The sequence below is a fragment of the Antennarius striatus genome, chromosome 6 (assembly GCF_040054535.1).
Source record: "Antennarius striatus isolate MH-2024 chromosome 6, ASM4005453v1, whole genome shotgun sequence".
NCBI classification, from domain to species: domain Eukaryota; kingdom Metazoa; phylum Chordata; class Actinopteri; order Lophiiformes; family Antennariidae; genus Antennarius; species Antennarius striatus.
This window is the reverse complement of record NC_090781.1, coordinates 22390285-22412466: the sequence shown is the minus strand read 5'-3', so window position 1 is coordinate 22412466 and position 22182 is coordinate 22390285. Positions and strand designations below refer to the sequence as shown.

Below are 22182 nucleotides of genomic sequence, written 5' to 3'. Positions count from 1 at the left end.
TCCAGCGTTCTGACAGAAAACCACATTCATTACACCAAATCCTGAATGTTGAGTAACAGTTTGTGTATTAAACACAGGGTTTAATACACAAACTGTGTCTGTGTGTGTGTGTGTGTGTGTGTGTGTGTGTGTGTGTGTGTGTGTGTGTGTGTGTGTGTGTGTGTGTGTGTGTGTGTGTGTGTGTGTGTGTGTGTGTGTGTGTGTGTGTGTGTGTGTGTGTGTGTGTGATTGTTTTATCAGTAATTTATGTTCTGCCACAGTGGGCTTCCTGTCCGATCGGGTGGCTGTGTGTGTCTGTGGCAGGAATCCTTTAGTCAGAATAATGGCCTCAGGCAGCAGCTACACAATGTCACCTCGTGTGTGTGTGTGTGTGTGTTTTGTGACCTCAGGGGGCGATTATTGATCGAGTGTCTGGTGCCCCGCTGTCAGCACGCAGTTAGCCTCATTAGAGATAGGTCTTGCTGCCCCTCTCCTCTTCCTCCTCCTCTTCCACCTCACACATCTTCATCACATCTTTTTCCTCCACCGCCGTCACCCTTCAAGACCCCGTCCGTTCTGTCCCTCCTGGCCTTCAACCACCTTTTCATAAAAGACAACGCGTCGGTTCTGTCGTTTGTTAGCTTTGGGGGTTTGCGGCTGCACTCGACTGGGAAAAGCTGATGCGCTTGTGAGGGATGAAGGATTATTGAAACGAAGTACTGTTTTGTTTAATTATTGGCAGAAAATCATCTTTTCACCTCAAACAACAGCTGGTGAATAATGAGTTTAACGTTGTGAAACAGAGCGCAGAGTGTCTAATTTAATCCGGGGTACACATCAGGAGGGCTGTTATAATGCTGCGGTTCAGTACTTTAGTGGATTTACTTACCTTTCAAGTTTTTGCCTATTTGCATCTGGACTATTTGCTATTTTTACCCTGGGGGGGGTTTATGTAAGTTCAGCCAAAAGGTGAGATTTCAATGAGGAATTTCAATTTGAACACTCAAAGAAGCGTCTTTCAAGAGGTGTATTATAGATCAAATCAATCAATCAGTAACTACTCATGAAATTTAATTATTTAACATGGTATTGAGTGCTGCTTAAGTACTGCAAAAGAATTGTGACAATTAGGGTTGATTTGGGGGGGCCTGTCATAAATAAACAAAAGCATTTGATGGCTGTTTTATGGCCGGCTCAATAAATCAATGAATGTAACGTCCGAGCCTCATTATGTTATCTTTATATGAAGAAGAAAAAAAAAAAAGATTTTGAAATCCAATCTGCATTTCACCGGGAGCCAGTGGAAGTCGGCCCAGTCCTGTGGATGATACGGGACCTGCAAGACTATTTGTCAAAAAAACTGGCAGCGGCGTCCTGCCACGGCTGCAGCCAGTTCATTGTTGACTGACTGAAGCAGGAAAACAAGCCAGTAGCAAAGACCTGACATGATGAGATAAAAGCATGAAAGAAGAAAAGCAGGAACATGTCCAGACCATCCCTGTGTGAGAAAATATAGATTCTCATCCACAGTTTTTCCAATTCACGTGACCTGCTTGTCTTTTTTTCTTGGGTAGAGAACTGAAATCCACATAAATCCACAATAAAGCGCTAAACGCTGAGCCACAGTGCTGCTGACTTAATAATTATACTTGGGCCCGGTCTCATTCCAAGGGCATCAAATAGCTCCATTCTGGCACATCCCTCTGGGCCTCGTCCAGATGCAGGAAGTATCTTTTGTGGGTCTGGATCAGAAGCGCCGCGCTTTAATCTACCTCTAATGGAAGCACATCTGCATCAGTGTGAACCCATCAGACCAACATCACAACGTCTCGTCCACGTCATGTGGATTTTCTGCATTTCACCCCCAACTGAAATTCAGTCGGTAGACGGCCCCAAATTTTAAGGACCAGGGGTCATCGGCAAAGAATAAAAAGCCAAATTTTTTGTCAGGAAAGATACGTAGACAAGACGTGAACAAGGGCATTAAAACTCCTCACATACATCCACCTCCCAATAATATATGTTAATAATTTTTTTCCTAGATGTCTCCTCACATGTCACGTCATGTGATATCTAATCATCCAAAGATCAGACAGGCAACAAATCATCTCCCTTTAATTAATCAGCCCATCCAGGCCAGCTTGCAATTACTATTTCTGGGCTTGTTCCATATTATGTTAATGCTTTGGGGGTAATAATCACGTCCCTGTATCTTTTCCTTTGCCAGCTAAAATAGTGCTGTTTATTTCATTTCACCGCGGGTGCACAGAAGACGTCTATGATGGGAGAGCTGCAGCTGAGAGTTGTGTCTACATACTGCTACACAGTATATTTTGATGTGGTATTATATTACTAACAGTTTATATTGTAATGTTACAGATGTCAGCTCAAATGTATTTGAAGAGATGGAAGAAAAATCACACTCAGACACTGGATATTCCGTTTTTCCATTTGATATTTCTGATATAGTAGATGGTAAGATGCTAACTTTAAGCTTTTTCAGTCCATTGTTTCACCATTTCAGACACTCTGGCTCTGCTTTCAACAAAAAGACAGTCACATTTAACTGATGAACACAGTGGGTCATTTTGCTGATTAAAAGCCAAATGTTTTGTTTGGAAGAAGAGCCGATGTTTGACTTTAGATTCATTAGATGATCACAGAACGTGAAATGAATCGTAACGTTGGCATCTGTGACTGAGGAGGTAGAGTGGTCATTTACTTACTGTGAGGTTGGTAGTTCAAATGAGTGCATGGGTCTCACATGCTGAGCCTCCCATTGGCTGTTCCATTCCCGTAAGTGTTTCTATGAATGATGAGCAGGTGGCACCTTGTATGGCATTCTCTGCTTCTACTGCGTGAAGCTATATGAGGTGCTTCACTTAGTGAGTCATTACTGTCCATTTAGCATTTTAGCTCTTAGATATATTCACAATTCTACTGTCTTTGTAATGTCAGATCAGGTAATGCTGGAAATTTCACGTACACCAAATACAGATAAAAGCACATTTCACAGTATCTCTGCTGTACTCCTGCATCTGAGACTTTGCACCTCTGACAGTTTACAACCCAAAAAAGTGTTTTTTGTCCTCTGGTAAGAACCATGATAGTTCCTGTGTTTGCCATCAGGTGTCTGCTTCTTCCTCAAAGCCATCCATCAGTCATCCCATTCCTCTGTAATCCAGAAGTGTTGTTTCCTCTTCAGGACATGAGCGCACAGGAGTGAGGCAAAGATCCCCCAAGCCTTCACCCGCACAAATACACACATTCACACTCTTCAGGTTGTTACCTCAGTCAAACATGTTTTCATTGCAGTCTGTCTACTTATATCCCAGAAGGCTCCTGCAGATTTTGTTAATATTTAGTAGTGAGGTGGCCCCTTGGAATGAGCGGAGGGAAGTGTGCAGTCAGGACTCCTTGGGGTTTCCTCCACTGCACACAAACTGATAAAGGTGACTTAAGGTTTGTTAAAGGAGAAAGATGAACTAAAGGAAAAGAGGTCATGGGAAAGACAGCAAGTGAGTAAATGTACATGAGATGACCCAGTGGAGGAAATTGCATCGATGGGAGGGGGGACGGGTCAGAGAAGAGGAAAGGAAAAGGAGAGGTGAGCAAAATGTCAAGGAGACTTAGAGGTAGCATCAAGAGACGCAGGCGTTGCACAGCCCCGTGTAGAAATGTGTTCCTGAGCAGATAAACAGGGAAGCTCCCAGAGGGGAGTCCATCCTGGAATTTTCAACAGGAAGTTCATTCTACCCCAAAACAATAGCATAATGCGCACACGCACACACAAACGGACAAAAACAGAGTACACACACTCGTAAAACCTCCGAGTCTCATTAGGAACAGAAAAACATTTGCATCAATCAAACCGCTCACCTTGGACAGTATGTTCTTCCCTTGGTTTGTGTGTGTGTGTGTGTGTGTGTGTGTGTGTGTGTGTGTGTGTGTGTGTGTGTGTTTCTGGAGACTATATGCATGTACTACCGGTGTACGTTTTTCCATTTTATTTTCATGCTTTTGTTCGTTGTTCAATCGTCAAATCCTTTTCTGTGAGCATTGCAGCTGTGCATAATTCCATGGGTGTGCATGTTGGTGACCTAATCAAACCATGATTGTAATTAAATTTAATACATTTTTAATTTGCTGCATTCATGTCCAGTAGCTGCCCCAGGTGTACTCTTTGAAGAGGGATCTCACATTCACAAACACACAAAGCCTTCCACGACGGTGATGTGTTAAATAGACAGCTAGAAAGACTCCCGGATGAGAGATTCTGCATTTAAAGGAACGAGTACGAGAATACACCTCACTCTTTCCTCTCTTTGTGCAAGTGTGTAGGTATTCTAACTTCCTGTTTCTTGTCCAAGAAGGAACTCGTTGTTGACAATTAACAAAGTGAGAGACGCGCACAGAAGGAGGATGCGTATGAAGCTGCTTCACAAATCTCCTGACAGCCATTGTGGAGAGCTATTGACAATACGGCTGCAAGCACATAATGGTTTAACACTTCCCAACAAAGCTGAAAATTCTATCACCTAGCAAGAGAAAGCTGTTAGTCTTAACTTTTAATGTAGTTTCCATCTTTCCCTTTGCTTTGTAACTGGGAATCTAGATAGCTACAAATACGAATCATCCAAATAATGAAAAAACTTTTTTTTAAATTATATTATATAAGCTATAAGCCTTTTGTATTTATTGGTCTTTTTTTCGGTTGGTTTTATTTCTAAAAAATACATCTTGAAAACATCCCACTTCACACCAAAACCTGTATTATTAATAACTTTGGCCATATTTTTTCAACTGTCACTATTCACTTTATTTCATAAGACTGATAATAAATCTAATACTGACTGTTGTGAACCCATCAAGTTCTCCTATTTGCAACAATCCCTCACATTTGAATCCAAGAGACCAATCAGAGCCAGGGGGAGGGTGTCACAAAGTGTCAATCATTTTTGTGCATACAATGAGGGCAGCTCCCTCGTCACGCTCATGGTCGGACTTAGTCAAGCACGTCAGATCAGGCTTCTCTGCATGAGGGTCTTTGTAGGTATGGCTGGAGGCCAGCATGGAGGGAGGAGGATGGGGAGGGACCTGGAGGTTGCACTCATTTCAGTCTTCAAGCTAAGGTGCTCTCCACAGTCTTGCAGGCTGCAGCTTCAAAGGTGGGTTCAGATAGCACTCTTTACCGTGTTGCCAGCTGGATCCCATGGGTACTCTCTAGTGGCGGTAAGAAGCCCTCTATGTCCCTGTGACCTAAAAAGTTTGAAACTCACTTTGAAAAATAGTTGCAGGGCTTGATTTCAATTTGTCCAACAGACTAATTCTGGCCACCAGCAGTTAAATGTTTGTGGAAGCAGGAGAAAAGCATAAAAGCAAAAACGAGCAGGAGATGTCGAAGTCTTGCAGCAGCAACTATAAAACAAAGCCAATGCATATCTAATGAGGAACTTCAGCAACATCAGTAAAACTTTACAGATCCAATAGTTTCCATTGATTTAAGGACACAGATAAGACTGTAAATTATTTGATACTCATCTGTTTGAGTATCAAATTTATTATCAAATTGATTGCTAACACAATAGGTTAACTGAACATAGAATGTCGAATATACAGTGCACAGTAATAATGAGTACACCCTCTTTGAAAAGTAACGTTTCATACAATATGACAAGGAGCACAAAAATATATTTTGTACGACCTCCATTACTTGCAATGACAGTCTCCTTGGCATAAAGCGCACAAGGTGACAACATTTGACCACATCAATCTTTCTCCATTCTTCAAGGATGGCCTCTTTCAGAGCCTGGATGTTGGATCTAGAGTGGTGCTCAACCTGCCTCTTCAGTATTCCCCAAAGATGCTCTACAGGGTTCAGATCAGGTGACATACTTGGCCATGGAATCACTCTTACCCTGTTCCTCTTCAGAAAGTCAGCAGTGGCCTTAGTTGTGTGTTTTGGGTCGTTGTCATGCTGAAAACTGGCGCGACGACCAACGGCCCGAAGTGATGGAAGCATCTTAGCCTTCAGTATAGAGCAGTACACTTGAGAATTCATGATGCCATCAATGAAATGCAGTTCTCCAACACCCGCAGCACTCATGCAACGCCACATAAGAAAACTACCCCCTCCATGTTTCACAGTGGGCACCATGCACTTTTCCTTGTACTCCTCACCCTTGCGATGCCAGACCGTTTTGAAGCCATCAGTTCCAAAAAGATTGATTTTGGTCTCATCACTCCAGAGTATGGAGTCCCAGTAGTCTTCATCCTCTTCAGCATGGGCCCTGGCAAACTCTAGGCGGGCTTTTTTGTGACTTGGCTTTAGGAGAGGCTTCCCTCAGGGATGACACCCATGCATGCCATTCCGCTGCACTGTATGGTGTATTGTGTCACGTGATACAATCACTCCAATCACTCCAGCCTCTACCTCCTTAGCCAATTGTTGTGCACTTGCATGCCGATTTTCCTCAACTTTTCTCATCACAAGACGCTCCTGCCTGGGTGTTAATTTTCTTAGCCGGCCTGTACGTCTCTGTACTTTGGTTGCGGTTCCAGCTCTCTTGAATCTTTGGATCACTTTTGGGCTGTGTTCTTACTAATACATAAGGCTTTACTGATTTCTTGTAGCCCTCATCTCTCCTGTGTAAAGCAATAATCCGCTTTCTCAGATCCAGAGACATTTCCTTGCCATGTGGTACCATTGCTGACAGCAGGAAATGGGAAAGGGCGGTTTGCTTTAGGTAGCAGCCTTTTGTAGCCAACTGCCTAATGAACACAGTGTAATGAGTATCTAGACTCACCTCTAGTTCATTGTTTGTTCAGGTCCACATTGGGAGCCTGAAAGGTTGCTTTACTCAGAGACCTTCAGTGGGGTGTACTCATTTCTGCACCACACTAATTTTACTAAAACGGAATAAAAACAACTTAAGTTTTATTATTAACCTTAGTTTTAAGTTCAAAAGCTCAACAGATCCTGTGTTTAACTTAGTCTGTGAACATTTTGGAAATATATTTTTGTGTTCCTTGTCATACTGTCTGAAATGTTACTTTTCAAAGAGGGTGTACTCGTTATTGCTGTGCACTGTATTTCTTGGAAACTGAAACACTATTCCTATTATGTGCAGGATAAAGAAAGTCAATAGGATTACAATTATAAGCAAGGAAAACATATTTTGCTTCTGTCCTGGTCATGTTGAAAACATTTTTAGTGAACATCTGTTTTGTTTAACTCTATCAGCACCTCTCTCTTTTCCCGTTTCTTATCAGTTCGGCAACTAAGGAGCTTTTTTCACTTCAGTTTTGTATAGGGTCATTTGCTGCTGATCTTTGTTTTTCTTGGAATTTTATTCTCAAATTGAATAATTATTTCTTCTTGGTTTTATACTCAATTCTACCAAGAAAATTCCTCATAAGTCTTTTTAAATTAACTGCCCATAAATACAGCTTGGCTGACCAAAACTCAAATGATCAGACTGTTTTTATTGTCTTTGCATTTCTATACCTTATGTACTGTATATGATGCAGGGAGATATATCACTCTGTCATCTGTCTGTAAATACCTGTCTGGGGTGAAACTCAAACCGTTTAATATTTTTCATAAAACCTTCCATTAACCATCTTTTATTTTTTCCATTTCCATGGCAACAACTTGTGCTTCTGAACAAAAGAGTGAGGGTCGTTTCTAAACCACATGTTGCAAACTTCTTTATTTTTGTGTTTCCATGGCAACAATGTCGTGTGGGACTTGGCCTCGATAGAACTTGCTTTCCAAAGCACATCACAGACATAGTATCATTTATTATCATTTTTGATATTTATGAATGCACAACTGAAAGCTTGTACCAATGCCAAATACAAGAAACAATAATTAATTTTGTGGGGCCCAGGGGAGAGGAATATATCATCTCCTTATTGCTCATGGTTTTAAAATTACAGCAGAGTCCACCTTTTAACCAGAATAGTGAACTACATGGCAACTGTAGGAGTTTACAGGGTTGTCAATTTTTGCCTTGTGTGAGTATATCTTAAAAAAATGCCTGGCATTTAATTTCAGTGTTCGGACTTCGAGTCATGCAGATATAAGGGTGGATAAAAATGTAGGTAGGTGGGAGGATACGTAGGAAGGAAAGTAGGAAGATGATAGGAGAGAGATGGAGCAGAAATTTGATGTTCTCCTGCAGCGTTACAGCCCAGCGGATTACAAAAATAGTGAACAAAAAGTGAATTGAAGCCAAGGATGATGAGAGCATGTGGGTGACTGTCTCTGAACGGCAGAGTCAGATTAAAATAGAACAGCTATATGATGACAGTCCTACTGTCAAACACCTGCAATAGAGAAGAACATCGTAATGAGACGTAAGGGGAAAAACAGACAAACGGGTGACAAAGAGAGAAAGTGATGAGCTGAGGTATCATGTGGAACAAAAGTGCTATCAACGCATCGTCGCATTTTCACAAGGTGCTTATTCGGTGCCCATGATATTTAAAAAGAAAACCCTGGTCGGAGGTTGTTGACATTTGAGAAGAGGCTACTTCAGTGTTGATGACAACATCTTTTAAAATGGGCAAGGTGCTTAGCATTTTATCGCATCATTACTCATTCTGTGTGAGGAACAATCACAGAGGCTGCATGACGGTAATATTCATAAGTGATGCACTGTTTAAAACTAACCTTGTGCACGCATTTGTCAAATTTGGTGACTTACAAATATATCAACATCTCCATCATAATAGGTTAGAACCTTGTTTTACTGTTAAAGCTAATTTGGTAACAATAATTTGTTTCTATAGTTATATGAACAAATGCGTATTAAGAGATGTTCGAGCGTAGAGCTAACTCACATGAGTCCACCAGAACATAAATCCTTCTGCAGGCATCCTCCAGAGTATTTAAATTTGAATAAAGAATAAAAGTATCCGCAGGAACAAAAAAATAATAACCCGTTGTTTTGCACTATCAATGCGTTTTTCATACTCCTCGCTTACTCAATGGATGGAAGTTGCGTTAAAGACTTTGACATACAGAATGTGGACTAATTGCTTAAAACAGCCCAAAGGTGACATCTCTCAAAAGACTGCTGATAACTTTGTTTCACAGCCTGAAACCAGAGTGTCCGTTTGTTCTCACACAAGAATGTTTAATTATATATGAAATATTTTTATGAGTAGAAACAGTTCTGCTAGGCTTGATTATCATGTTGCATAATCTGATCTCCACAGTAAAAAAAAGAAGTAGTTTAAATTCATGTTGTTTCCTCAACACCAATGATAGTTGGTTAGGTACTGAAATTTGCCTGTTTTTGTTGTTTGATTAAATTTTATGTATGAGTGGGGTCTTCAGCTAAAGAAGAGTTAATTGATTTTTCTGAATAGACAGTCTTTCAATCCTTTCTTTTAGTCTTCAACCATCATGAAAAAAATAGGACGTCTCAGCAGTACACACTAAAATTAAAAAAGAAACATTCCTCTATTATGCTGCCAGAGGTCAAATTTACACAGAATTCCATTGAATCAAAATTTGTTTTTAAAAGCGCGAATAAGGTCTTCAAAGGCCCATTTTTGTAGAGTGGGCTTTAATTCATAATGAGGTACGAGGCAAGGAGAGGTATTAAGAAAATATACAAAAGAAAAAAGTGGCTGCATAAAAGGATAGATATTATTCAGTAGGATTAAAACAAAGTCAAATCAGCATTTAAAATATAATTAAATGCGTGTCAAGAGGCTAAAGTGCAATTTCATCAGATAAAAAGTCGATCTCCATGAAATGCATCTTTTATGTACATGATCTCCATATTGTGCAGGTTCTCTCTTATAAATAGACAAGAAGAAATCCCAGAATTCAATATTATTCTTATTTAACTTATTTACAGGCTGACTATTTATTCCGTTTATGTCTTTCTGGACATGTTATTACTGCAGACTTCACCTTCATCACTTTTGCAACATTATCAATATCCGAAGGGTTGACGAGTAGAAGCCATTTCGCTTGTACAATTACCGTCCCCAGAATCAACATCTCATTTCACTGGCATAGCACATGTAGTTTAATAAGCCATAATATTAAGATATTAACCATCATTTGTTTAGCAGCTATAACCTTGCAAAGTCAAGTTTTTAAAAGCTTTTTTAAAGGCAGATAGAGATCCTTGAATAACCGAAGTTTGACACCAGTAAAGATAATGAAAATGTTTTTAACGTAGTTCTTGCTTTCTTGTGTAAAAATGCTGTGTTTCCTCTCAGTTGATAGCTGGATTAATTATTCTGAATTTTTGCTAATATATTTTGTAGTAAACAATTATTGGCTGCTTATACATGAGTTTAGCGGTTCTGTAGCTTATGATGTCATGTATTTTCAGTAGTTAAGATTTAATGAATAATTTAATGCATAATTGATTTAATATGAGCTCTGTAATGAGCGTTTTGGATAATTCTTATGGCTCTTTTCTGGATCAAAAATAGAGGTTGTAAACCACTTTTTTACGTGTTCCCCCACACCTCAGCGTGGTAATTCAGATAGGGCAGAACTAATGCACAACAAATTATATAAAGCGCCTTCTGATTTAGTAGTTCTTGAGTTTTCCACAGTATGGACACACTTCTGGATAATTCTTTTGCAGTTGTCTTACATGAGATTTCCAATTTAGCTTCTCATCTATGATCACCCCTAGCATTTTGTATTCTGCAACTCGTTCAATATTTACTTCATTCACCATAATATTAATATTAATAAGAGAAGAACTGGCAGTCTTTCATTAATTCCAGAATAATTCTGTCAAGTTACACCACAAAAATGTCAAAAAATAATGCTGTTAGAATCATTACAAATGAGATCATATGGAATTTTGCGACAGACATTTTTAAAAAAAATGAAAGTAGTATAAAAATGACTTTACACCAGCCAACCAACATGTTCATAACAGTAGAAACCTCTTCACTATTGTTTATGTATTTCTTGGCGTCTCTCCCAACATTCCTTCAAAATCTCAACACCTGTTTTTCTCCTCTAAATGATGCATGAATTTCATCAGTGTGCAGTTTTCTGTCATTAAGGGTTAAGGTTTCCTTGTTTGCCTGGCAGGTCTCGCCGTTTTATGTGTTCTTTCAAGTCTGAATTTATGTGTCTGACTTATCTCCTTCCTCCTCTTGAGTCAGACTAAGGAAATATTTATGAATTTGCCTGCTGGCGAGTTGGTTTAATAACTGCCATTCAGAAAAGCTGTCTTTTACCCTCTCCACACACACTCTGTGATTTTCAGTTCTCTACACCTATAGAAACAGTGGGTGTGTGTTTACATCACATGACCAAACAAACCCCAAAGAGCAGCACGACACAGCGGATCGTAAAGTACGGTAATTGGTAGCAGCCTGATGTGCCAGTGTCTCCTGTTTTTCACTCAGTGATAGATCAGTCGTAGAAGCATCAATTCATTTCAGTCCTTCCTCAGTGTGTGTGTGTGTGTGTGTGTGTGTGTGTGTTTTGTGTGTGTGTGTGTGACGGGGCCTATCTTCATGGCTTGGCTGTATTCTACAGTGCATGTGTCTCCAGTATGTTAGTGATGCTACTGGAGACCCAGCTCTGTTGGAATAACAACCAAGACCCACTGCAACACTACCAGCCTGCTTGCTGTGTGTGTGTGTGTGTGTGTGTGTGTGTGTGTGTGTGTGTGTGTGTGTGTGTGTGTGTGTGTGTGTGTGTGTGTGTGTGTGTGTGTGTGTGTGTGTGTGTGTGTGTGTGTGTGTGTCCCCTTCACCATTCTGTCATCTTCTCAAAGACACAGTGGGATTTTATCTTTACATCTGTCCTTCACCACTCCTCTCTCCATTTATTTTTGACAGTTCTGAAAAAAATCATTGCATGAGAAATTCGTTCGTTAACGAATGTGCGACACATACCTTTTCTTTGACATCCAGCGGTTGAAGGAGTTATGGAAATATACCGAGGGGCTTGTCAGGGCATGCAGATAGTTGGTTTTACATAAAAATCTATAGGCTTGAGGGTGTACTCATTTAATCATCTGCGAGCGTGATGCCATTAGGCTTGATCCTCCTGCTGTTGGATCAAGGTCGAACAGCAATCCTCTTGAAATGCAGATTGGTTCAATTCCCTGTGAACAATGTGACAGATACTGTAGAAAACATGGGAGTTGCCCTAAAGGCTACAATTAGTCCCCGTGAATCAATCCTCCCAGTCCGGACTTAAGCTGCGCTAAATCTTTACCTAATATTGTCACTTTAGAATATTGCAATTCACTGAACTGGCTAATCTACTATGATTATCCTCTCAATGTGTTTCCATCAATACAATGAAGCATTAATATACTGTCAGGGTGTGTGTTTTTCACTCTATTTTACATAATTGTTACAAATGACTGAACATGTTATTGAAATAAAAGAAATGCCTTGTTGCAGTCATTTTAACTGTGTTAAATAATGGTAAATACGTGTAAGTGCTTTATACAATGCATTAATTTGAGTCTGACTAAGCGATTCAAAGCATTCCATACTCAATAATTGATAAAATTGATTTACAACTTTGATCTGAACCAATTATACAAAGGAATGTGTGAGATCTGTAGTTTCTGTCTCCTGGTTATTCAGAGCCTCTATATGTGCTGGATGACATATAGACACTGTTCTTGTTAAAGCACATGGCTACAAATGTATAGAAAGAGTCCCGTGGACGAGTGTATGATAAGTTCAGTGAAAAATTTCTGTCTGGCCTTTCAAAGCTAATTGCCTCAGCTAAGAATAACTTAATTCATGTAGCTGTGATAGTGGGTGATTTTATATTAATGGCTATATTAATGTTTTATAGAAAAGAGAAAAAAATAAAATTTACTTTGATGGCAGTTTATGAATTCTGATGGGAATAGGCAAGACAAATGCTGTTTATGGCCATTAAAAAATAATAATAATAATAATAATAATAATAATAATAACACCTAATTCATCTTTTCAGCCATTCAAATACAGTTTGTGCTGGTCTCAAACAGCCAGTAGGCAATGGATCAGTGTGTTTCATATCTAAAATGATCAAATCAAAACGTATTGTGTTTCTTGTTGCACTTTCTTTTTTTTCTTTTAAAAAAAAAAAAAGTTTTTATCATCCCAAGTGAAGTGTTTAGAGATAAGGGCAATTCATTGTAACATTAGGATTTATGGAGACAACATCAGGTTTGTCTTTGATTTTAACTTGTCCCAATCCTGTCATTTCTCCCTTCAGTTCTTTTAAATATAAGACAATTGGATATGCTACTCTGTTTAACTCCTCATGGTTCGTCCTTGTTCGTCAAATATATTTTCTTGCTCTTACATCATGCATATTCTATTTCTCACCGGTTTGCTCCACAGGGGCTCAAAGATTATTCCATTCACACACAACTGTGGCTGTATTCAAATGAGGGAACCCTCCGTGTGCAGATCTTTCACATTGAGCTACAACTAGTTGTGCAATTATATTTTTGTCAATAAAGAATAAATACACAAGCATGACATTTAAACAGCAGAGCTGAGGCAATTAGCTTTGAATATTTTAAATCAATTTTTCTACTTGCATACAAATACGAATGTCATCCATATGGAAACACAACCTAGAAATAAAACACTATTACTGTATGTTCTCCAACGTGTCTGCCCACAAGGCAGCCAAAGACATCCTAAACAATCCTCAAAGTGTGAAAAGGTTTTTTCAGTTCGGTTCAGTCGGAAATTATCTTGATATTATGCAGAGATGACTTACTCCATCCCGCTACCTGCAGCTCTGTCCATGTAGACTTTTTAGTAAGTTTCCCTCCTGGAGTTCTCCTCCAAATGTCTGCCTCACACTCTATTAACTCTGATTTGCAACTCCTGGAGTTTAGAGAGACAAGATTCAATGAAAGGCTTGAACTTTGCCCTCTTGCTTTATATTGTGTGTACATTTGTTAACAGAGCTGCCTTTTCTTGTTCAGCAATAGAGACCTGCTTCGCTGTACTATCATTTCCATACCATTAACCTGTCGGCTGGCCAATCTTCTCTCTGCTTTTCACACCAACCGCATCGCAGCTTCAGAGATGTTTAAGGCTTAAGGGCTCTCCTGAACACCAACTTGAGTTTAATGAAGAGTATGCACTTCAAATACTCTTATCAATCTACTTAAAGTTCAAATACCTCTTTGGTCCACATAAAAATGGAAAATAAGATTAATAAGATAAATTCAAAATGCAAAGATCCTATTTTGTATTTATATTTTACAGTGTCACTTATTTGCCTTAAAGGGTTAGACTCAGCGTATATCGCTCAAGCTCAGTTAGGATGAAGGGCAAATTCCTCAAGATGGTCCTTATTTCATTTCAGAGATTTTTGATGTGTCATTATTAAAAGGAGAGATCTTTTTTTTTTTAAAAACAACTTTAACCATTTGACAGCCTGACCAGAGATGTCAGAATGATTTTTTGTGGTCTATGGTCTCAAAAGCATTACGGATATCCAATAATAGAAGCGCTGTGGTTGATGGCGACTCCGCAGTGAGTGGAGGATCATTCAACAATTTGATAAATGCCGCTTCAGTGTAATGACAAGCCTGACAAACTAATTACATGGTTCAGAAAGATTAATATTAGATTAGCCAAATGTTGCTGAGAACAACTCTTTCCAGTATTTTTAAAAGATTGAGACTGGTGAGAGACTGGCTCATGATTATTCACAGATCCTGAATTCTGGCATTAAGACGAGATTCAGCCACATAAGTCAAAATTCATCTTTTTGGGTGGGTCCTACAAATTAGACGACCAATCCAATGTCTGTTTTATCAAGAGTCAGCTGAAGATGATGCATCCACCCGAGACCCCCCCACCCCCACCCCACCCCAAATATATCACAAATTCATCAGGAAATGACACATCCTCCCTTTGTGTAAAATGAAGAGTAGTGTATATATAGTCGTATATTTCGTGCAGAGGATGATCACCCTTCAGACTCGCCTTAAAGATCACGTGTCCATGGAAACAACAACAAATAGACACCACTTAGACACCACTTGTTGTGGTTGATGTGTGTGGAAGGATCTGAATATATTGTCCAGTGAAAAGGCAGCTGAAACAGATGGAAATGGTTTTAAAATAACCTACATTTTGATGTTTCTGGTTTAACTGATTTTATGAAGCGTTGTGTGTCTGATTGCCAGATTGTCTGGATAAATATGCATGTGAATATGTGATTGTAATTCCATGTGAGCAGTGCCGTGTGTAAAATCTTCAGCTGGACAACAATGGAGCAGCATGAAAATGTGTGCGCGTGTTGTGAGAGGCTGCATCTGATTAAGATAAAGAGAGTGGAATTTGAGTTTAGTTATGCTGATCACCGATGCCCTTCATAGTGTCAGAGTGCTTTGGGTGATTAGAAAAGCTCCAGATAAAGACAACAGGACAAGGAGAAAATCCGATGAACGGAGCAATGGGAGGAGAAACCTGGGAATCGATGCAACATTTAGAGGTTTAAATAGAGGCGGGGAGGAGAGTAAAAGGTGTGGACTGGAGGAAGAGACGAGCATAATCGATGTACTTTACTTCTCCGTACATGTATGTGACATCTACAGGACAATACCTCCCTCAATTCAATGAGCGAATTGCTGTCACAAATTATAAATGACAGTAATGGAATAATCTATAAAAGTAATTCTAAAATCAAATAGAAATAATCAAATGAATATATAAAGATCATTATCATAATGGACCTTCATATTGTCCTGTCATGTTGTTTTGGGTCTCCACTGTCAAGGGAGGGTTTTTGTCGGCTCTTGTATAAAAAAAACGTATGCTGCCAACGCGTCAAGTCAATTCAGATAAAAGCTTCATCCAAATTCACTTAAAAATGAAATTACTTTAGAGGAAAACAGTTATTCTAATGAAATCATGTCACTATTTCCATTAAAATTCTATAGTATTTTTCAGATCTGAAAGGATTAGGTCGCCCTTTCTCGTTCTCCCTGCTGTAGACTCTTTCTTTGAACACAAGGAGATCCGACGATAATAAAACGGAAGTAAATTAAAAGATGAAATTGGATGTGTCGACATAAAATTTCATTGATCAGAAATGACAAAGTCCCAATAAAAATCGCAGATATTTAATGTTTCAAGTAAAAACACACTCATAAACAGAATGGCTGGATTCAGAGTCGTTCTCAATGGAAAGGAGGATGACAGAGACATTTGTTGTTTGCTACTCCGATCTACTTTCAATTAAATGCAACTTGTAAAGATTGCACAAGCATTTGAAGATCCGCAGATTAAGATGAGACATACTTTCAAATCCTCTCTCTTTCTGTGATTGTGTGTGATGTACACACAGACAAACACATGAGCTGGCTGAGCTTCAACTTCACAAAAGCACTCCGCCCAGCTGATTGAGTGATCACGGCTAATCACATTTAATCATATCTAATCAAACATTATAACTAACACTGAGTGCTCGGGCATGACGAGGCTCTCCACTCGTTCTTTCCCTCTCTTTTTCTCCTGCTCTCCTTGACATTCCTCTCCTCCTCATCCCAGCCACGAACAACTCCTTCTCCCTCCTCCACCTCTGCCTTCCGATCCTTTGTCCTCAATGTTTACTCTGTGGAAAAACAAGACTGAATGGGACGGAGTGACTCAGTTGAAATTAGTAGAAAGAATATGTGAAAAATAAAGGCTATGAGAAGGGTGGCAGATGGACACCGTCAGTCGAACATAAAGCCGGAGCTCACTGTAGTTTTGTGGTATTAAACTGTATATAAAGAAAAATAAATGCACTTTCTAGCTGTGTGGATGAAAGCTTTGCAGAACAACTGCAAAAGGATGATTTGGTAGTCACAGCCAATAGTTTCTTCTGCTCCATTTATATTCAGCACACAGTTTTTACAAGCTTGCAGCATCTTAAACCGCCGCTATTTCTCTCCGTGTGTGTTTTTTTTTTCTTTCTGTGCTTTGAACAGATTTTGAAGTTCTGTAAAGATTTTCACTACAGACTGCGCTTCCATGTAATAATAATGCAGTGTGATAACGGGAGAACTGAACATATCGCACACGGAGCATGAATATTCTCTTAGTAGGAATTTATAGCCATCACCTGGGAGTGATTTTTCAAAAAAAAAAAAAAGTCCAAATATTGAGGTGAAAATTCAAACTTGCATGACCTTTTATGCCAGCAGAAGCTCTTATCTGAGATCCCTCTGCTTGTCCATCATTTTTCCGAATCTGATCTTTGAAGCACACTTGTTTTGAGAAGACTTAAAACTGGGCTTAAAGGAAAGCAAACTTGCTTTCACCTTGATGTCGCTTTTAAAGGCTCAATACTTTCCAAACTACTTTTTAATTGTCATATATGACGCATGAGTCAACCTTCCCTGACTTTTTTTTTTTTTTTGACATCCTGTTTTGTATGATTTTCCTCTCACTTAATTCAGCATTTGGCCGAGCATTCATTCCTTACTGAAAGCAAAGTCTCCTTTCATGCCTTTTGTCCTGTGATTTGCAAAACCAAGGACCAATTTGTTTTCTTAGTACTCCAACTTTTACCTAGAAGAGAAGTCATCTCCATGTGCTTTATCTTGACATTGGTGATTCTCTCCGTGCCTGGCTGTCTCTACGATTCATTTGTGGCGAACGTTGATACGGATCGACGTTTTTATCAACATTGAAAAAGATAAACATAAATTGGCGGTTGTTAAATATGATCAGACGGAGAGGAGGCGGACTGTAATTAAGAGCACCACCACCACTTTTGAGTTAAGTGGCTCTATCCCATCTGATAAGGCTTTAAATCTCTTATGTAATTTGTGAACTGTGAGCTCTTCTCCTGCAGTTCCAGCAAACGGCACCTCATGAATAATCAGCCGCTTCTTTGCCGAGTGAACGTCCCCAAATTAATTGCAAAAGTGCTCGGCTGTTCGGAGCCAAACCGAAACAAAAAGAATCGAGTGTCCTTAAGAGTTAAACAAACTCCGCTAATCCCCGATGAGGCCCTGAGTTCATTGTGAAGTAGCTCACTTGTACCTGCGACAGACAGACGCCGCGATGCATCTACCGAGCGTGTCACAGTTTAAATATTGTTTCACAGTCTGCCAGGCGAAATATCAAGGGATGAGCTGCTGTAACACAAACATTGCACTCACAACAAAAATCACTATAGCTAAGGCCTCGGGTTATTGGAGCTGCGCACTGGGACCATAAACAAACAACAAAACAGACATCGGGGCATCTGTTTGTCTCCCTACCCAGGATGCTTTGCTGCGACTGGCGGCGGTTGTCGACGCGCGATCGCTGCGAGCGGCCCTTCAAGACAGCATACGGGAGCTGCTACCTAGCACGGTATTCACACACAAAGACACACACACACACACACACAAACACACTTATAAATGCTTAACTGTAGAACTTAATTGACATTTCCTTGAATTATTACCTGAAGTCGAGCTTCCTGTTGGTTCTCTGTGAAGGCAACACTCGCCCACATCCTGACACAAGACCGAGGAGACCCAAACTCATCATCATTCATTAAAGCGATTGGAATATGATTAACATTGCAAATGTGCATGTACTCATGTGTGTGTGTGATTCATTCCAGGAGTGCGTATGTCTGTACATGCTGGAGGGCGACTCGAGGCTGCTATCTGACGACCCGCCACATGAACTGCCACCGGAGGGAAAGATCAGGTTCGTACTTCTTCTGCATGTTTAGTGAAACAAGAGGAAGACGTGGAGGTGAGCTGGTGAGCGCTGTTCTCCGTTTGAAAAGCAGGTTGTCACCTTTTGTCCGCTTGAAATCTCAAGACGCGAGGACTTCCTCCTGCATCCCTCTCATCCTCTCATTTGCAGTATATCTTTCATTTCTCATTCCACACTCCTGCAAGACTTTTTTTTTTTTTTAACTTAAACTCTCCCTTGAGTTCACTCTTTCCCACTTTTTTTTGGACACATCACTGTTTTTCTGAAAAACCTTTCTACTCTCACTTTTCACCTTCTACTCTCACAAGTCTGTGCTTGCCCTTTTTTTCCTCTCGGCGCGCCCTCTCCCACAAGAGCCACGACCCTGTAGGCCATCTGTGTTTTGCTTTCTCCAACATTTCTACCCTCCTTCCTCACTCCTTCCTCCTACCTCTTTCACCTTTCATCCTTCTTCCCATGGAAGCTTTGCAGGGCTTATAAACCAAGCTGATGTGCCCTCAGCGAAATGGAGCGATCCTCTCCTCTCTTAAGTGCCCTCTAAAGCTTTTCAATGCTGTGTGTTGCTGTGACTGCAGTCCTAACTCTAGCTAAAAGCCAGACAACGCTACATTATAAATGAAACTGTAAGACAAGAAACATTGAACCACACCTGATAGCTACGCACAGACTTGCAAGGATATGAACACAGATCCCCGTGTAAGTACACACACAGTGACACACACATTTGTCGGAGCTGCTGCATGCAGGCTAGAGGTGGTGAGGCTATTAAAAGAGCTACAGGGCACTTTGTTATTTTGTTTCCCTCACCTGCTTATATAAGCCTGTTGTCAAGATCTTGGCATACACACACAGAACTGCACAAACACACTCATTGAACCCATCTGAGAGGCAGAAGGCCAATGTGTTTGTGCCTCATTTCAGTCCACTTTCTAAACCATACAAGTCCATTTACAAGAGTTTCACGCACACACACATACGGGCACAAACACACACAAAGGTGCAAACAAGTTCAGCTCCCGTGATCATTTAACCTGCAAAGCATTTGTTGTGTAGAAGATGACTGATGCCTTGTAGCTCAACAAGCTATTGTTGGAAATACTTGAAGAGGACGACGTGCAGTCCAGCAGTCTGGGATGCACAGAGGTCAGAGGTTTATTCCCATGTAAGAATATTCATCTTCCATTCCAGTTTATTCTACAGTTTTTATTATGATGTGAGTCACTATTAAATGGATTTTGCCATTTAATTTGGAGACTGACAGACCATCATTTTTCACATTTCTTACATATATTTAGGCTCATATTGACTTAGTGATTTTTGGCTAATTCACTTTACCACAAATTTCAAACCCAACAAAACAAATACAAGCTGGAAAATAAATTTATACATCATTTCACTTGCTTCCAACGTTTGTTTATTTCCTTTTGTGAAATACAGTACAATGACAGAAACTCCTGTTAGTGTAGAGTTCCTCTATAGCTGCTTAAATATATAACGTAAACTACGAACCACAACCACATTGTTCTTGTCATCTATTATTAAAAAAATGCAACAACATAACTGCACACATGCACATACTGTTTAGCACATTAACACTACATTAGCTGTTAAGACCTGTAGCATTTCTTTATCATCAGGCTGTTAAAATAAAATGGAGCTTTTTGTATCGTAGCAACGTGAGGACATCGCCATCGCTTAGGTCACATAATCCATAATGTCTAAGAATGTCCGCTACACACATTTACTGACTTGTTCACATATCATAGTTGTCATCATTCAATTTGAGCTGTTGCTGCAGCTGTTGTGTAGCTTAGGGTGACCTTAAATCTATCGCCATTGCAGACATTTTTTTTTTATCTAATAGATTTTTCAAATGTTTGCAGAGAAAACTAAATAACTATTTTTCCTCACACCTCAGGGCAGGTTTTTCTTTTTCTTTTTTTTCAACCCATCTGCCATGTCCCCTATAAATTGCCTTCATGATCATGCAGGAAAGCAGCTTTGAACAATGACATTACACAAAGGGCAGCTGTGTTTGCCACAGTCTCGAACCACACTCAGAGTGTTTGTGACTGAAGTGCCTATTCCTTGTTGAGCTGAATGGACGCTTTTAAATCAATACACCATGCAGAGTTTTGGCTGCACTGGTCTGAAGGGGATTGTAGATCATGTAATGTAGACGCTACTGTGTGTGTATGTGTGTGTACCAGGTCATGCATTCTATATTAAATATTAACAGACACACCAAATGCCTGCGGGAGTTTGCATTATTTTTACAGTCAGTAAGAGTTTTATTCATAAATATGTTGGTCAATATCGTCTGCTTTTATGATACTGATTGTTTTGCCATTCGCTGCTGTTGATTCCCTCTGTCTCCATCGTGTCTGACAGACCGTCTCTCTGTGTTTCTCACCCTGACTAATGTGCTGTAGGTAATTGTTTTCCTCTAACCGGAGTCAAACTTGTGTTTTTCTGTCCCAGGAGTATTGTGGACCAGCTGAAGCGATGCCAGTGCGCAGGCCTTCCTCTGCCCGAACTGCCCGAGAAATATAGAATCTGCCTTGCTGCACCGTTACCAGCGCACAAAAGAGGTGTGTTTATGTGTGTGTGTGTGTGTGTGTGTGTGTGTGCGTGTGTGTGTGTGTGTGTGTGTGCGCGCACATGCACAAAGATGTGAGAACGTGGCAGAGTAAACAAATGGAAGGAAGTACAGAGAAGAAGGGGTAGTAGAACAAGAGATGATGATTGCCTCGAGAGAGGTATGGCGCTGTGTGGGCTGAAAAATTGAACAAGAGCAATCAAAAGGTTTATGATGACTAAAAATGCAAAAGCTGCAATGGTTTAGGATGCAAAGATGCGGCATTCCTCTTTGAATATTTTTTTAATTCAGATATGAGAGAATAACCTGGATGATTGTAATCTTGGAGGAATCCTAAAGTACACATGTTTGGCGGCTCTGCACACTGCGGATCAATAACCTCCACTGAATGATTTACTGATGCTGCAGATGAAAGACTTAGATTTGGTGGTAAACAAATCATTCTGTTCATTGTTGTCCACACATGCAGCAAAATCTTATTGTCTTAAAATGAATTTTCGCCATCTCCGCTCTATCGATAAGAGCAGCAAATAAACCCTGTTATGCAAGGATGGTGGGTTTTATTTGTTACGTTCGGTTCCACTTCAGATTTTTCTTGGTATTAGAACATGAAGTGAGAACGAAAAAGATTCCGAGCGAGACAAGGACACAGAAAGAAAATTACAGGACCAAATCCTCTTCATTGTAAATGCTTCTTTTCTTTCTTGCAGCTCTTGTCATTCCTATTCTCAACCAGGAGCGGCACAAGGCCATTGCTGTTTTATTGGTGAGTCCTTGCATTCAAAGACATACAGTAGAAAAAGGTTTAACTGCATTCAATACAAAAGCCAATGATTTTGTGGACTCTTCTTTTAAAGTAAGTATAGGAAAAATGTAGACATCAACAGCTTAATAAGATGTGCATGCACGAGTAT

General features: G+C 39.9%; 1 protein-coding gene across 2 annotated transcripts in view; it reads left to right on the top strand.

Annotated features, from left to right (window-relative positions):
* LOC137596736 (cGMP-dependent 3',5'-cyclic phosphodiesterase) overlaps positions 1–22182 on the top strand; it is a 121040-nt gene that overhangs the window by 78010 nt on the left and 20848 nt on the right. For both annotated transcript variants that reach the window (XM_068317459.1, XM_068317460.1), the window contains exons 3-6: positions 18223–18312; positions 18569–18657; positions 21151–21260; positions 21979–22034. In XM_068317459.1, the coding sequence (XP_068173560.1) occupies positions 18223–18312; positions 18569–18657; positions 21151–21260; positions 21979–22034 (345 nt within the window). The remainder of the gene's footprint in view (positions 1–18222; positions 18313–18568; positions 18658–21150; positions 21261–21978; positions 22035–22182) is intronic.